General features: G+C 39.5%; 1 protein-coding gene and 1 long non-coding RNA gene across 2 annotated transcripts; both read right to left on the reverse strand.

Annotated features, from left to right (window-relative positions):
• Positions 1 to 3,965: 3,965 nt before the first annotated feature.
• Positions 3,966 to 8,873, reverse strand: LOC143419332 (uncharacterized). The gene is made up of 5 exons (XM_076885652.1): positions 8,757 to 8,873; positions 8,432 to 8,677; positions 8,202 to 8,345; positions 7,087 to 7,185; positions 3,966 to 4,237 (listed from the first exon to the last, which is right to left on the reverse strand). The coding sequence occupies exons 1-5, from the start codon at positions 8,776 to 8,778 to the stop codon at positions 4,194 to 4,196; spliced, it is 555 nt and encodes a 184-aa protein (XP_076741767.1). The 5' UTR covers positions 8,779 to 8,873; the 3' UTR covers positions 3,966 to 4,193.
• A 4,120-nt stretch (positions 8,874 to 12,993) lies between these two features.
• LOC143419624 (uncharacterized) lies at positions 12,994 to 16,660 on the reverse strand. Its single transcript, XR_013099635.1, has 3 exons — positions 16,447 to 16,660; positions 16,140 to 16,208; positions 12,994 to 13,333 (listed from the first exon to the last, which is right to left on the reverse strand). It is a non-coding gene; the product is annotated as an uncharacterized LOC143419624 (long non-coding RNA).
• Between the last annotated feature and the right edge of the window lie 1,199 nt (positions 16,661 to 17,859).

A 17,859-nucleotide genomic window follows, 5' to 3' on the forward strand; every position in this document is an offset into this window, starting at 1 on the left:
AAAACCTCACCTGACGGTGAGGGGAGTACGAGGACGTGACATTTATGGGATTAATGACCTCTGCTAAGCTTAAATTCACAGTTTCCAAGCTCTCTTTTCATCTGCTCCGATCGTGATTGCTAAATTAAACTAAACACATGATGTGATTCAGAGCAGTTTGCTTACCATTAGCTTGGTTTAGGACTGTTTTTGTTTGGGTGAAACATCAACATCAATATGTTAGATGTTTAGCCCATTTAGTAGTTGGAGTTTCATCCATTATTTAGGATGCCTGGGTTCAAAAACCTCCAGATACATGTCGACATGTTGCTCAGATGTATTGAGAGACAAACCACACCCTGTCTCTTTTCAGTGTTTAACTAAGATGTCTTATCTTTGGTTTGGTCCCTGATCACAAAAAACAAAAACGTTTGAAAAAGTGAATTTTGGATTTCTTCATGACTCCAGCTGCCCGAGTACAGCTACGTTTACTGACTCACACATCTGACATAGTTAGTGACCATAAATAAAACAGATTGTTGTGAATCAGGACTAAAAAATGTAAAGTGTTGAAAAAACGGGTTTTGTGTGTTGTGGTTTCAGTGCTCGGCATGTCAGTTTACAGAAATGATGTTACTGAAACCAGAAACTACAAAGGGCCTCTGGATGGAATTTCATCAGAAGAGAAGGAACAAAGTAGTTCATGACTATTTTAAACACATTAAAAACTCCAACATGATTTATTACATTGCTCTGTCGTCTCAGGCCCTGCCGTCATCAGGGCAAACTGTAAAACTGATATGAACATAATCAACCCAGATATTTGTTTACATGGCCACTAGAGGACGATGTTTGAGCACTACACACACACTTCATCAGATCATCCATTATTTAATAACATTCAGTTGAACATGAGCAGGTTTTTTTTAAAAATAAATATCAGTGCTTTAATTAACTATTAATAAAAACCAGCTTCACTTAAATATGCCCATATGGAAAAGATATATATAAATCTTATAAAGTTTGTATCTGTCTTGTGTGAACCTTGTATGAAAAGCATACAAGTGAAAACAGATATAAATATATATATAAGATCCCTTGAAAAATTATATAATGAAACTTGTATGTTTTGGATACTTCCTAAAACAATATATGAAAGTAATGAGAAAGTGGCCAGTTTCATGAGCAAATCATATAAGCCTTATATGATTAACTATATGAAGAAGGCCGCATCTGATGCAAGACTTTTTTAAGTTTTTATTATGTCTTTTCCATATGGACAGAGAGGATCCTCTGAGTCATCCTAATGCAGCGCTGTCTGCAGAGATCCTGCATGGCTGGCAGTTCAGTCCCGGTGATGCGCTGTGCTGATCTCACCACCCTCTGCAGAGCTGTGCGGTCCAAAGCATTACAGCTGCCGTGCCAGGTGGTGATGCAGCCAGTCATACTTTCAATGGTGGATCGATAGAAGTTTGTAAGTATTCTGGGGTTCATGCCGAATCTTCTCAGGCACCGCAGGAAAAAGAGCTGCTGTCTTGCTGCTTTTGTGATCACACCAACATGGTGTGACCAGCTCAGATCCTCGTGGATGTTGATGCCCAGGAATTCACTATATGAAGTAAGCTAAAGCTGATGCAAGTCTCTTATAAGTAGGGATGGGTATCGTTTAGGTTTTATCCGATACCGGTGCCAAACCGGTACTTTTGAAACGGTGCCGGTGCTTAAACGGTGCTGAAACCGGTGCTTAAAGAATGGAGAACACAATTTTGTGTCCAAAAACCTCCCATGTTCAGCTGGTTTTTTGTAAAAAGATAACAATGTTAGCCTTTTCTGCAGCTATGGGGCATATATGGTATCACTCTTGGCTGGAAGCAGTGCTTAAACAATGGAAAAAACACCAACTTTGTCCAAAAACCTCTCATGTTTAACTGTTTTCCACTTTTTCTTTGGTCATTTTAGCCTTTTTGGCCAGGGTGAAGGGAGTATCTGCCATCAAACAAGAAGACATGTAGCTATGATGATGTTTGCTAGTTCACCTTACATGCATTAATGTAATAACGTGGTTAGCCTACTCAATGGAAATTACACACGAACAACATTAAGCTACTCACGCAGAGAAGAACGGCTGCTGCTGCCGTCATCATCCGTCATCATTTCTGCTACACTGGCAGGGCTAGGGGCCAGGACTCTCCTCTTCGGGTTTTTGGGGAATGTTGCTAACTCCGGGTCCGATAACTGGCAACCCACCCGCAGTAGATGTGCACAGTGTGAGGTCTCGCAGCAAGCTATCAAATACGGCGCATTTCTCGGCTTTTAAAAAAAACGCTATGCGTCGCCAGGTGTTTCATCGGATTCGAGGTGTTACCTCCTTTGACAGTATCACAGTATCAGCTTAAAGCACTTGTTGCTGCTGAGTTTTCATATTTTGCTGTGAACTACAGCCAGAGTTTGACCGCTTCGACTTGGTCATTTTTAATCTGTAAAAAAAAAGATGACAAAGGATGAACTGAAGCTCCGCCATCACGTGATGTCACATGCTGCTGTTTCTGATGTCACTTAAAAAAAAAAAAAAAAATAATAATAATCTGTAGCTCTGCTCTAAAAGAACGTACGTACCTGGACCCGCCTACTATCCTCGGAAACGTAAAATGATTGGCTAGAAGTGTATCACAGCTCAGGAACAAAAAGCACCGAAATAAAGCACCGTAATGTGCGCTGCTTTTCGGTCTGGTTACTACCGTTTATGTCATCATGGCACCGGACACCGGTACCCATCCCTACTTATAAGTTTTTCCCATTTCTTTTCCATATGGCTCAGTCAAATCCTGAATTTGGGGTTGCTTTGTAACTCAAAGCAATCATTTAAAGAATTCATCATTCAATAATTGTTTCCAATGAACGAGCTTCTGTATATCACACTTACACATACAGCATTAGCAAGTATTTTCATCATATAAAAACACAAGCTACTCGTCCATCAGAGCTTCATCTTTCAGGCCTCTGCTGTCCTTCCTGTAAGCATCACTTTTTTCTTGCTTTGCATTGTAAACATCATTTAAACTGCTGCTGCGCTGACACACTGCTCTAAACGAACTACCCAAAAACACAAGTTGTTGCAAGTTGTTGACTTCAATAGATTTGCAAACATTAGCTACAAATGAGTGAGAGCAAGGTCAGGAAGTACAGGTAATATATTTCTCAGGATGCCCCTCACTTTAAAAAAAAAAAAAAAACTAACCAGGAAGCTAATTTTAATTAGTTTACTGTAAATTGAAAAATATTTTCTGTTAAAATTCATTAGGAAAATACATATTTATATAAACAATAGAAAAAGTTAAGTTTAGGTTTACAGGGGAAAAGCATGAGCTAACCCATGACCATGACAATGACACAAGGGAACTCTCACATCTTACAAAGTACACACACATCATGTCACGTGAAATGGAATCAAACCCTGCAGGTTGTCATTCATTAAACAAGAAAAAAATCTGCTCCACTGTAACACTGTTAATGTTTTACCACTAGATGGCACCAGACAATATAACCACTAACTTTGTAATCCAAGTTAACATAGTGAAATTGCTTTGTTTCTCTTCCAAGTGTAGTGCTATATTATTATTATTATTATTATTATTATTATTATTACTATTTAATATGTCAGCTGCTGCGGGCCGGTTTCAGTGACACTTACAACATCAAGGCGAAGTTCTCCATCTGTAATAAAGTTTTTCTGTGAAGTTTACAGCAACTGGAAAATTTCTGCTGCTGTGGTTTCATGCTTGATTTTTTGTGTGTGCTTGTTTTAATATTTTGTTTGTTTTATATATATAGTCGTTCTTTTGTTGTTTTTAGTGTTATGTTTATGGTTTTCTGCTGTGAAATAAAGCATGCGTCAGTTAGCCACAACCGGAAGAAGTCAAATTTTCCATCTGACATCACAGAAAGAGAACAAGTTTATTAATCCTGCAGAGAAACTAAAGTATTTCTATGCAAACATAAACAAGGTGCTTAACTCATATGGTTCATATACAACATAAAAAAAGACATTTAACACTCCACAAGTAAGATCTGAGTTATGACTCATATTCGTTTAAATAAGTGAAAAAATACATAAAACATAAAAATATGTACAACATGTGGATGTTCTCTGATTTGAAGTTCTGAATGGACCAGTTAGAGACCAGCAGCTGGACGTCAGTGGTTGGACTGGTGGACTACTTCAGTGAAGAGTAGACGACGTCTGGCTCTGGTTTAAAGTCTGAACACAAACACACACAGTTCAAACAACAGGAAACATGATTACAAGATTTGTAGTTCAATCAATCTCCACCTCTCTGCATCACACGGTTCAGATGTTACTGAGAACGAGACACCTCAGTGCTTCTGTGCCGCCCACACTTGTTTGTGCTTGTTGAACTTCATAAAACTCAAACGAGGAACCCACAAAACTGAAAAACTTGCATCAGCTGCATTCAGGGAAATTAAAATTCGAATATTTCCTGTTTCCAACTTCTCACAGAAGATTTCTCAGACAGACTGCAACACTTAAAAACACAAACCTTGACTTATCAATCCTCACCACTAGACATGATTCTCGTAAGTAGGAGCATTCCCACATTTTCCACTAGATATTTCTTCTCTTGGTCAATATTTAGCTATTTGTCTTGTCTGACAACCTCCTCTGTCACAGCATCTTTTATTTCACGTCACTGCTGCAAGATGTAGCTACATTTCTTTTCACAGAGTGGGCAAGCAGTGAGGCTTCAGATAGTAAAGGTGAACAGTGATGCACAGTTGTGTTGAAGCTGTGAAGCGAGTGTGGGTGTGTAAAATTTGACCCAGTTTGACCCATGTGTAGTGGAAAAAATAAGCAGCGTAGGAAGACAGGAAGTTACTGGGCTGAAACACATTGTAATTGAATTTATTTGAGTTTGGTTATAATTTGTGTTATGCTTCCTCTCTGTAGGACAGGATAATAGATACGCTTCACATTTAACATAAAACTTATCTGGTTATTTCCTGAGTAGCTGTGCTTGATTCACACTTATAAAAAATCTTTATTTATCTTATACTGAACTCTCTTCAGCCTCTGTCTTCATTCTCTATTTTATTTGACCTTTAATGAAACATTCAGCTGATTGGCTGTCCTTTACGTGGGTGTGGCTCTTCTGCCTGAGATGAGCATATTAAGGATATCTTTATTTATCTCTATGACAGCATATCGATCTAACAAGTGAGGTAGAATAAGTGAATACTGGGGTGAGTTAGAGACAGGTGATCTGCTGTGGTAACCCTTTAATGGAGAAGAAGAAAAAGAAAAATGATGGACTGTGATTCTACAGCAGTCAGAAGGCACCTTCAGTTCTCACTTCTGACTACACAACACCTGTCTCAGCCTCTGCAGAAATAAACACACAAATTACTACACTACACTAACAGCACTGATATAATACTGAAATAAATCTGTGGCAGTTTTTTATTTATTTTTATTTTTGATTATGCAGACATTAACGTATAGCATTTGCACTTAGCAGCAGGTTTTCACAGTTTTCTCCACTTTTTTTCTTTTCTGCTGAGAACAGGAACTGATTGCATAAAACTTGTTTGTATGATGAAATTGCACAACCACAGTCATGGCCTTTCAGTGCAGTCTGACACATTTCACCACAGAGCACCAAGAAAACACGCTCTCACAAAATGAACACTGCCATTGGCTAAAACCAGATTTCTCTGTGGTGGTTTCTTCAGCTACAGTTTAGAATCAACAACAGGAAGTAGCTGCTGTGGTTAAACATGCAGGACTTGTTTCACTGCATTAAAGGATAATTGTTGTATTTCGTGTGAACATTCACACTGCTAACAGCTTTTGCATATCAAAACCAGACACATTTTGGCTGCTAATGGATTTATTACCCAGTTATTGCATTGCCAAATGCCCAAACACACCAGATCAAATTTGGCCCAAACAAAACCACCAATACCAAAACTCCTCATTTTCATTTATTTACTTTAGGTGGAGTTGGAGCTACCACACCGTCAAATATGCCTGCAAGAGTCAACTCTGTCCCCTGGTCTCAATTTTGGATTGAGATGGGTTGTGTGTTTTAATGAATGTTTTATTAGCTTTGTTTCTTTACCTTTAACTGATCAAAGGAACTGAAAAATCAATAATCGGTACGACCAAAGTTATTCTCCATTCTCCATTTCGTTGTGTTGTTCTATTCAGGTATGCTTTTACTGCATCCGCAGTGTGAAATGAAGCTGTTGCCAATTGGATGCTTTCCAGATGGTATTGCATGGTGGATCAAAATCCACTTACTTTTCTGTGTTCATAATTCTTTTGGCGGTCACAGTGCTGATGTCAAGTCTACATAAATGGAGAGAACGGCATCGGGAAGCGGACCCAGTGCAATTAACCATTTTGATCTTTAAGAATGAGCACACCAGATCGGTCAGGGCCTGGATTAAACATGACTGCCTCTGGTACTGTTGGCTACAGAATGCAGGGGAAAATGTGTTATTGTTACCCAAAGACAAAGAGGAACGGGTGAGAGGTAGTGAACGTGGCTCAGTTTGAATACTTGTGCACTACATTGTCAGCTTACAGGCTTATTTTATCTTCTGTATTGTCAGTTTTAACTCCTTAAATATCCACATTTTGTCGACTTTGAAGTAGATCTAAGATTGATGGACTCTGATGCTTAATGAATAAACTGATATATTATTAGAATGTTATCAAACAGTTTATCGGGGGGAAAGTGTGATTTTAAGCTTTTGACCAGCTGTTACTTTTGTTTCGTTAGCTCTTGACTCTCTCCAGAGACAGGAAGGTAAAAAGACTAATCTGATGACAATAATTAATGGAAAGAATATCAGGACCAATTAAGAATTTTTATGCATGCTTCTGACTTCTGTTCAGTACATGAGATGTGAGGTGAGGAGGAAGAAGAAAACATTTTATTAGCATCCTTGACATTTTAATTTCTTTGCTAAAGAAACAATGCTAACTTGTCTGCTGTCTGTTCTAATGTTAGCATTTAGCTTAAAGCAAAGGACCAGTTGTTGGTTGTAGAAGTGAACTATGATGGAGACAAGACGCAGCTGTACCTCTCATCTTTGAATTGTTTTGCTTCTCTTTGATGATGATTTCTGCATAGCTGGTGTCCTCAGATGTCACTGATGAGTACACTGCAGCTGAATCTCTCACTGCACAATAAAAGACACACAGGACCATCAGCTAATAGGAGAGCTGCTCCCACAGATGTTTTTGCTACTATAGAAAACCTTCAGAGAATACATAACATTTCAGTTATAGATAATAAGAGGTGTATTCCAAATTTAAATGGGTTTTAAAATGTTGCCGCCCATCACAAAAAACTGTGAAGTCTGTTAAAAAACAATCTGTAAACAATATTAAGTAAGTTCATCTAATATGAGGAATTAATTCCTATTTTAAATAAACAGCCCTGTGTTGAAACAGCTGCAGCTGAAGTGTTTTCTTTCTATCAGAAACAGGATGCTGGACGACTGCAGAGCTGTTAGCTTCAGCTAACCACAGACTACAAACACAATGAACACAAAGTAACACATAATAATAAAGTTTTAAGACAAAAACTCATATTTTATAGAGATTATTCTTTTCTAGCCTTAAATTGTTGACAAAGAAACAAATCAAATAAAACAACATGTTTGTAAAAGTGTGAATTAATTTAAGTAAAATGTGAAATGCTCGGACATGCAGAGGGGGGATAGTAAATATACTGGACAAAGGATTTTAAAGATGGTGCTGCCTTGCAGGAGTGTTGGTGTGACAGAAGAGGATGTGACAGACGATAGCAGAGTGATTCCAGATCCAGAGGCAGAGTTTTTCCCTGTCAGTCAAATGTTTATCTCAGCTGTCAAAGCTGGGTGAGAAGCATCCAAGTTTATTTCGTCTGGAGGTTTTTGCCACGTTTTTGCCACTGTAATCTGTTGTTTGCACTATTGAAGCTTTCTTTTCTTTTTTTCTTTCTTCTTTCTGCCTGGCAGTTTTTGCAATTACAATCCATGGTGATGTTTTGAAAATTACAATTCAGACACAGAACTGTTAATTTTATATATGTAAGATGTAACAACTTGAAGATAGTAACTTTTGCATGCAATGTAAGCACAAAACAACGTTAATCATAATACATGTGTAAAGAAACCAACACATGTAAAAAAATGTTAAGTCTGAGTCTCACCTTCAGGTTTCCTGTTAACACATCGTCTCACCAGCAGAACCAGTAACACCAGTAGAACCAAAACACAGACTGATCCAGCACATGACAACACAGAGAGAACAGGAGGAGAGAGTGATGTAGGTGGAGGTGTGGTGGTGTGTTCCCCTAAAATAAAGCAAACACAGTCATTAAGTTGTCGTCACATTGTGAATGTTGAAAGCTGCAGAAACACAGACAGGTGAGTGTGTCACCTGTGACAGTGATCCAGCTGGATGGAGACTCTCCATGACCGCTGATGTCACACTTGTAGAGGCCTTCATCAGACCTGGAAACATGCTGGATGGTCATGTGACCTGTAGTCTCATCCCCAATAAAGACACCATCTTTGAAAAAAGCAGCTGGGAGGTTGGAGGGAGTGGTCTTTGTTTTACAGAGCAGAGTGACGTCATCTCCCTCCATCACAGGGAGGACAGGACTCTGCAGGATCACTGATCCACCTCAACACAGAGACAAACTACAGCATTTCATCCATTTACACACAGCTTCATCAACACTAACTCCACACACTCAGCTTACCAGTGACTGTCAGGTTAACCATGTTACTGATGGGACCCTCTCTGGCCTCACACCAGTAAACTCCACTGTCCAGTAGGAAAACAGTGATATTACATGAAGAACCAGCACCTTCTCCCCACCCATCTCCAAACTGAGTCGTCTGTGGTTTGCTTGTGTTTCTCCTCAGAGTCCATCCAGCAGAGCTGTCGTCCTCCTCACAGCTCAGAGACACAGAGTCTCTTTCAAAGAACTGAGAGCTGCTGGGACTCACAGTCAGACGAGCTGTGAGGGTTAAAGTGAAAAACTGATGATCTGTTAGACTTTAGATTCTGAAACATGAACCCAACCAGGTCATATCAGTGAGCATTTCTCAGGTTTAAACTGTGACAGAAGAAGGTTACTGACCTTGGTTTGTTGTGCAGCTCAGCAGTGAGATCAGAACTAAAGAGAAATGACACTCAGGTTGATTTGAGGTGAACATAAAGAACAACTCCACACAAACAGCTGACAAACTGAGGAAGAGCCCTCTTTCCAATAACTAAACCCTTTTAACTGAAAAAAAAAGAAACTTAGAAACTTAAAAATAGATACAAACTACGTCAACCATCACCCATTACTGCCACTGATGCAACTAAACCACATACCACAACATGTCCAGGTTCAGTTTCATTTCAAGGAAATTTAACCACATTTACTCAGGGCCTTCTTGATGTGCTGTTCTTCTGCTTCTCTGGCCGTTTTGTCAGTGGGGATGGTGTTCGCTCTGTGTTATAGCGTCCTGATGACACCCAGTTTGTGCTCCAGTGGATGATGAGAGTCAAACCTTAAGTACTGATCCATATATGTAGGTTTAATGATCAAAGAATTGAACTCATGCATCAAGACAACCCCTCGGATGGGGGCAGGCGTTAGCAATAGTGATCTGACTCATCTGGTGGCATGGTAGGAACCCCACATTGGTGGAGAAGGAGACACTAAGGGGCCGACCTGAAGGGTCCACTGCCTGATGATTTGTCGACAGCTCAAGCCCCAGAGGTTCAGATTCAGGCAGCTTAGGATACTATGCTCAGGAGCAATAAGACAGGGCTGCTCAGCAGACAGTGTTGGGGAGTAACAGAATACGAACCAGGCTACGAGTCCGACACAGAACCCGACGTATTAGCCAGAGGTCCCTTTACTACGGTTTAGAGCTGCGGACCTGTTTTATATACATGCGGCGATCACAAGATCACTGCAAAAAGTGCAGCCGTACCTAATGTCAGTCCTACTGTTACTCATTTTATATTAATGTTTAAAAATCTATTTGGTATAAGTATGGCAAGTAGCCTTCAGCAATAGTAATAAATCACACAGCAATAGTACATTCATGTAGTTGTAAAAAGCATGATAATATATTAAGTAATCCAAAGTATTCAGGATACGTTACTCTGATTGACTTACATAACATTGAGTAACATAACGGAATATGTTACAGAATACATTTTGGGGCATGTATTCTGTAATCTGTAGTGGAATACATTTTAAAGTAACCTTCCCAACACTGTCAGCAGAGCATGCAGGTTTGCTGTGTCCAAATTCAGGTGCATCATGCTTTGACGGCCGCATTTGTAGGCAATTACATCACAGCGATGCGACCAAGGCTATCCAAATTCGAAGACTGCTCCAAATGTGGGGACAAATGCGTCCTTCTTTTCCCTAGATTTGACTGATGGGTGGGGTGTATCCTTTGTGGCCCAACCTATCCCAGAATTCATAGTGCAGCCCAGCCAATTCTAATTTCCAAGCTCGTGTCAGCTGATGTTAAGCAAAACCCAAATCATGACAAACAAATCCAGAGACTGGTCTCTGTCTTGTATATCCGCTCATTTTCAATTTGACACCAGCAATATTTTTTTTAATAAAGTTTGGATAACAATGGTGAATAAAACTGAATAAAACATACCTAAAGATAAAAGACAGCTGCTAGCATATGTCATCCATCCATCCATCCATGCATTAGGTTTCTTAACCAGTGTTTCCTCGACTCCTGAGCAAAGATAAAGAGTCAGTTCAGACCTGCAGTTGGTCCTCGTGGTGTTTTGAACTTGAATTCAGCCTGATTTGTTTTTCATGTCTTCTCCTCCATCATCAGTTATCAGGAGAGCAGACAGTCAAAGTACAAGAATTCAAACAAACACAGAGATTCTACTTACAGAGCAGACACAGCACAGATGTTTCCTTCATCGTCCTTCTCACTCATTTGAGCTTTTTTTCATTTCTGTCACTGACACCAAGTAAAGCCCGCCCTCTTCCTCTGAGCACCAGCTTTCTACTGGTTCAAACACAGAGGTGGTCAGTGTGTGTTGTTCAATTGTTCAATCAAACCAGGGACGCTGCTGTTATGGAGCTGAACTGGAACCATTCAGACACTGAGGCACTCTGAATACATTTTAATTACAGCTGTGCAGAGACACACTGATGACTGACTGGAACACTCTGATTCACATTTTACATGAACACCATCCTCACACATGTTTATATATGGCCACTAGAGGGAGATGTTGGACTTTAAACACTAACATGGATACAAGAAGATCAACAACGATGTTGTCATAGTTTGATTAAAAGACATTAACATAATAAATATGTCTGTATCTATTGAAAATACATTTTTTTATCGTAAATGGTCTGTATTTGTACAGCACTTTACATGTTCAGTCATCCACCCATTCACACACTGGTGATGGCAAGCCGCCCTGGGGTGCACTGACAGAGGCGAGGCTGCCGGACACTGGCGCCACTGGGCCCTCTGACCACCACCAGTCGGTGAAGTATCTTGCCCAAGGACACAACGACCGGGTCTGTCCGAGCCGGGGCTTGAACCAGCAACCTTCCGATTACAAGATGAACTGCCAACACTTGAGCCATGATCGCACCTCAGTGTCACTGTGGATAAAGATTCTCTTCATTTACACATATTTTTGAGATGGTAATTAAATAAGTTGTGGAGAGTGTGAGTGTTACAGAACTTTTTGGATTTTCAAATTTATGTGTTCTTCTGAAATTCAGGGAATCCTGTTTTGTGCTCCTCCCTGCTCCCATTTCTAAGGTCATAACATGGAAACTATGTGTTGGCAAATGTTTAGGCAGGTGTTGTTTGTGGTTTGTTGATGTGATTTCAAAAAGTAGTGCACTTTTCACCAGAGAATAATTACACCATGTTTGACGAAACACACAGTCAACAGAAAGATCTCTGACTTTCAGTCACTTGTGATGGAAATGGTTATATTTAGACATGTGCTTCATGCATCTGCTGCAATGACATATGAACAAAGTGCTCAGCAGTGCGCTGGATGCTAGAGGCGTTTTTAAACATAAAGTGATTCCAGGAAGAAATTCCATTCATCCTTTTTCTTCCACTTATTATTGTAGATGGCAAATGCAATACATTTATGGAACTATTCAACTTCTAAAATACTCTCGGTCAATCATATCACATCTTTAAAAGTTACTTGCAGCTCTCTTTATATTACTTTAGCAAATCACAATCTATTTTAAGCCAGTGCTGGTCCAGTTGAAGAAGATGGTGTGAGTTTAAAACATAAGCTTGAATATCAATGTGTGTGAGTGCTGTCCATGGTGCTGTCAAACAGCTGGAATATCACAAGCTGAATGGACTCAGGCCCAGACTCTCTTGAGTAATACAGTGGGTTTATTTACAAGTTTGTGGTGCAACAATAGCCCAACACAGTAGTGATAAACCCCATTTCCTGCTCCACATTGCCATTAAGTAATTTGGAGAGTGATTTATTATTTGCAGAGCTAAAATTCAATGTATTTAGAAAAAGTACACCATATAAGAAACAATTAGTCTTTGTATCACAAGACAGAATCATGACCTGAAACTACAATGGAGCTCTGATAATCTACATATAGTTATAGACATGCGATATTTATTTGGTGGAAGCCCCTTACTGCCTTCATGACTTTGTTAGACGCCCCTGCTGCCACTCTGGGAACCATTATTTTGGTAAAAAGCAGTTAAACACAAATGACCTCGGGAGTCAATTGAAAGATATCACACTGTCAAAGTATTGTCATGTGAAAAGCAGCTGCTTTGCTTGGAGCTGGAATGTAAATGTGTCTTTCTCTCTATCAATATCATAGATAATTGTGATATTTGGCTCGAACTCTATTGAATTGCTCAGTGTTACCAGTAGAGGGCAGCAGACTTTATATGTGACTCATTTCCTTTTGAACCACACGAGGAAAATAAGTGAGAGCAAAGATTTATTATTCACACGCAGAAATTAAGTAGTAGCTGAGGGAACAAGAACAAGGTGTTTGAGTCATACTTCAATATAAACAGTGAAGCTCTGGCCATGAAACACATTAACATATTTATATTCTTTGTCACTGCACCAAATACACATTTAAATTTTCAACTAAACATATATCCTCATATGGCTTTTGAAGTTTTGAATCATTTTAGTTTATATCAGCGAAAAATTAATGTGTGGATGTCTTCTGGTCTGAGGTGCTGGGGGCCAGTTAGAGACCAGCAGCTGGACGGTTGGACTTCACTGAAGAGTAGATGGTCTCTGGCTCTGGTTTAAAGTCTGAACACAAACACACACAGTTCAAACAACAGGAAACATCATTATAAACTTCATAGTTCTTGGTGACTTTGTTGAAAGATTTAGTCACATTTCTAAATGTCCTGTGATAAACTGGTGTAGCCGACCTCTCACCATTAACAGCTCCAGCTCCCATGTGAAACAGTGAAGCAGTAACAGTGAGCAGTGGTGCAGCACCTGTGTGAAGCGAGGTGCTTCACAGCCGTGTCAGAGTGAGCAACTAACAGGCCCACAACATTTTAAGCAAGTGTGAGGGTGAAAGTGGGCTCACATGTGGGTTTATTTAGTGTGACCTTTGTATGACATATTAAAAATAGTAGCTTTTAAGTCTTAAGTCGCATAGATATCATGACACATTTAATTTAATTAACCTTGTAGCCTGTACACTGGTGTAAAATCAGTCTCTTTAGGACATGGCTGTCTGAGTTAATGAACAACTGGTGAAAATATAACTTTGATTTATGTGTTATTAATTAATACATTTAATGATTTTAAAGGACTTTTTATTTGTTTGTATATATTATTTAACAGGCTGATTTTCTATACATTTTAGTATGATTTAAATTTCAGAAAATGTTCAGTCGTTGTGTTAAAGAGTTGTCTGGGTCAGCTCTTTAGACCTGTTTTAATTTAACTGCCAAGCAAGTGTGCCTAATATTAATGTTGGTGTTTGGCCTCTGCAAACATTAGAACAGTTTTTGGTATGTACTTTTCATAGAACCAAAACTGGGGTATCAAGCTTTAGACACAGCATAGACCAGTTAGACCACAGCTAAAAAGACTGTGTGAAGATTGACCTATGTATGTAACGTTTGTAAATAGCTGTAGCTTTTCATGGTCTTTCTTTTTCCATTTCTCAATGCTTTTGCTGAGAAACAAGAAATGACGAGCTGATGATGACCAACCAGAGAGCTGGCACCTTTTTCAGTGCAGGCTGAGACTTGACCACAGCGCAAGTTCTCAAAATATAAACAGTGTCATTGCCCACACCAGCACAGAGAAGTGTCATCAGCTTCAAACTAAACTACAGGAAGTAGCTGCTGTGGTGTTAGAACTCTTTTTATGCCCTTCATATTAACAACACTTTCACCCTGATAACAAACTGTGTGCACTGAAGCCACAGAGCAGTATAACTGAATTTAATTGAATTCATATTTTTATATAGCGGCCGCTCACAAAAACATGAATACACTGATGCAGACCTCTGGATGAGTCAGTGTTATTTGTTAAGGTCCAGCGTGGCCCAAAGAAAATTGCAGATGTTTCATATTTGTACTCCCTCCAAGAGGAAGCGCAAACACTGGGATCTCATTAAAGTAGACAGTCGAGTCTGATGATGCTTGCTTGGAGTAAAAGGGGAGGGGCAACGGTTATTGTGGTGATGATAAATGGTAAATGATTCTTATATAGAGCTTTTCTACACCGAGCACTCAAAGCACTTTACACAACTTGCCTCATTCACCCATTCACACAAACACTTTTTCCCTATGATGTTTCTATTTGTGTGCTTCTATCTAACATTCATGCACATTCATACTCCAGTGGATGCATCGGAGAGCAACTTAGGGTTATTATCTTGCCCAAAAGTTATTTGGCATCCAGACTGGGGATCCAGTCCTTCCACCCAACCTTCTGATTAGTGGGCGACCTCCTCTACCATCCCAGTCTTAAAGTGTGGTCAGTCTTATCAATGAGATCTCTGAAGTTGTTTGGTCAAAATATTTGTGGTATTTGTTTTATATTAAATGATCATATTAAAACAATGAGTTTATGAAGGCAAGTCTTTAACCTATAATCATATTATTGAATCTATATTTGAGGATTTTTGAGGGGTTTTATCGAGGAAAATGGTTTCACAGTTTTGAATATGCAAGTTGTTTATGCAAACTTTGTTGTTCAGGGAAACTCAGTGATGAGGATCAACGGTCAAAAGACGTAAATCCCTGCCTGTACATGTTATAGATTGAGTCTAATGTATATCAAAGTTTGTATGACTAAACTTCAGGTCTGCATTTTACACAGATGACCATCAAATCCTGATCAGAGGCCATGTGATTGGTGGTCATTTTAGCTACAGCTTTAGAATTTTTACTCTCTCTACTTGGGGCTTTGTATCTAACGTAGCCATTAGCACATGACCTTAAATCAAGGTCAAGCTTATTTATATAGCACATTTCCAAAAGCTCATGCTGCACAAAGTGCTTTGCAAACTAAAATGCAACTAAAAAAGTAAAATGTACAACAATGTTGCAATTAAATATAAAAAAGAAGACAATAAAACAATAAGACAATAGAAAGAACTAAAACAACAATGTGTGGGTTACCTCGTGCTGAAATCCAAGAAATGTGCAGATCTAATATTTAGAGGCAGACTATTACAGAGTGTGGGACCTGCCACACAGAAGGCTCTGTTTAGACCATGGAATAGATAACATAAGTTTGGAACTGGACCGCACGGTTCTCTCTGGAGCATAAATAAATAGGAGCTCGAATAGGGAAGAGGGGGCTCAGCCTTTTAGATGAAAATCAAGGTGGGCCTGCAACTGTATATAGATAACTTTCTCCAGAACTCTTGAAAGAAAATGGGAGCGTTTCATCCATCTACACTTTTACATGCTCCACAGTGTCCTCAAATAACTTTATTTTTAATAAGCCATAAAATGTCTGTGCACAGAATCAAAAGCTCAAACTTTTCTGAAGTATGAGATAAAGCATTTCATTAAAAACAAACAACAACAACATCTGTACAACCATTAAAGAATCTTGTAACAAAAACACCCAGAATTACCTCGAGTTCGTTTGGTTGATATTTGGATGTCACCATACGTGATGTCATCTTCTACAGGTTCATCTTGATCTGGTGAAATGATCCAAATTCAACAGCAACATGTTTCACTTAAAAACTCTAAAGTTAGGATTTTAATTTAAAAAAATGATATACAAAGAAACATTCGTAGATTTGTACTATGTTGAGTTACTTCCATGGGGATCAAACATCAATGCAAAACCATCAAATCATTATTGATGTAAAGACTATAACATGTAGATTAACATGAACTTCAAATCTAAAATCAAAAAGTCTGAGTCAGTCTCACCTTCAGGTTTCCTGTGAACACATCGTCTCACCAGCAGAACCAGTAACACCAGTAGAACCACAACACAGGATGATCCAACACATGACAACAGAGAGAGAAGAGGAAGAGAGAGTGGTCGAGGAAGAGTGATGGAGGTGAAAGCTGGATGAGAGGTGGATGTAGGTGGAGCTGTGGATGTAGGTGGAGGTGTGGATGTAGGTGGAGGTGTGGTGGTGTGTTTGTCTAAAATAAAGCAAACACAGTCATTAAGTTGTCGTCACATTGTGAATGTTGAAAGCTGCAGAAACACAGACAGGTGAGTGTGTCACCTGTGACAGTGATCCAGCTGGATGGAGACTCTCCATGACCGCTGATGTCACACTTGTAGAGGCCTTCATCAGACCTGGAAACATGCTGGATGGTCATGTGACCTGTAGGCTGCTTCCTGATGAGGGAGCCATCTTTATAGAAAGCAGCTGGGAGGTTGGAGGGAGTGGTCTTTGTTTTACAGAGCAGAGTGACGTCATCTCCCTCCATCACAGGGAGGACAGGACTCTGCAGGATCACTGATCCACCTCAACACAGAGACAAACTACAGCATTTCATCCATTTACACACAGCTTCATCAACACTAACTCCACACACTCAGCTTACCAGTGACTGTCAGGTCAACCATGTTACTGATGGTACTCTGATTGGACTCACACCAGTAAACTCCACTGTCCCGTTCAACGGTGTAGCTGATGTCACAGGAAGAGTTAAATGATGTTCCCCACCCATCTCCACACTGAGTGATGTTTCCTGTGCTTGTGGTTCTCCTCAGAGTCCATCCAGCAGAGCTGTCGTCCTCCTCACAGCTCAGAGACACAAAGTCACCTTTAAAGATCTGAAAGCTGCTGGGACTCACAGTCAGACGAGCTGTGAGGGTTACAATGAGAAATATTTGATTAGTTATATCAAATATTTTTGTTAAAACTTTTATAATTCTGTGATTAATGCTTAATTGAATCAGTTTTATATTTGAGATCAGGCTGCAGACGTGGACGCGCCAAAAAGAAAACAGTGAAAGTACACCCTGAAGGAAGACGATGAGAAAAAAGAACTCCACCCATACTGAGCTCCTAGAGGAAAACAAATTGAGAACAGAAAAAGATCTCGGCACAGAAAGGCAAATGAATCTTCATATTTTAACACCATAGAGGCACAGAGAGTCTAAACAGTCCCATTATTAAGGAGAAGAATTTGTTGTTACAGCCTTCTGGCAGCGACATGGGAGAAATTATGGTTGTTTGGGTTTAGTGCAAACAAACTGCATTACATTTTTACAGCTGATCTCATGTCACCAGGTCTGTAAATTTCCAGTTGAGGAGTCGTGTTATTCCTTGGTTTCATGTGTCAGCAGCTCACTTGGTTTTGGTTTCTGTAGTATTCCGA

This window comes from Maylandia zebra, linkage group LG7 (genome assembly GCF_041146795.1).
Source record: "Maylandia zebra isolate NMK-2024a linkage group LG7, Mzebra_GT3a, whole genome shotgun sequence".
Lineage (NCBI taxonomy): Eukaryota > Metazoa > Chordata > Actinopteri > Cichliformes > Cichlidae > Maylandia > Maylandia zebra.

What these genes read in the sequence shown, in the direction of transcription:
- LOC143419332 (XM_076885652.1), bottom strand. Translation starts at nt 8,778, where the DNA reads ATGGTTAACCTGACAGTCACTG. An exon ending in CAGCTGGATCACTGTCACAG is followed by an intron (nt 8,346 to 8,431) that starts GTGACACACTCA and finishes GCTTTATTTTAG; the next exon opens with GGGAACACACCACCACACCT. An exon ending in TGTTAACAGGAAACCTGAAG is followed by an intron (nt 7,186 to 8,201) that starts GTGAGACTCAGA and finishes TTTATTGTGCAG; the next exon opens with TGAGAGATTCAGCTGCAGTG.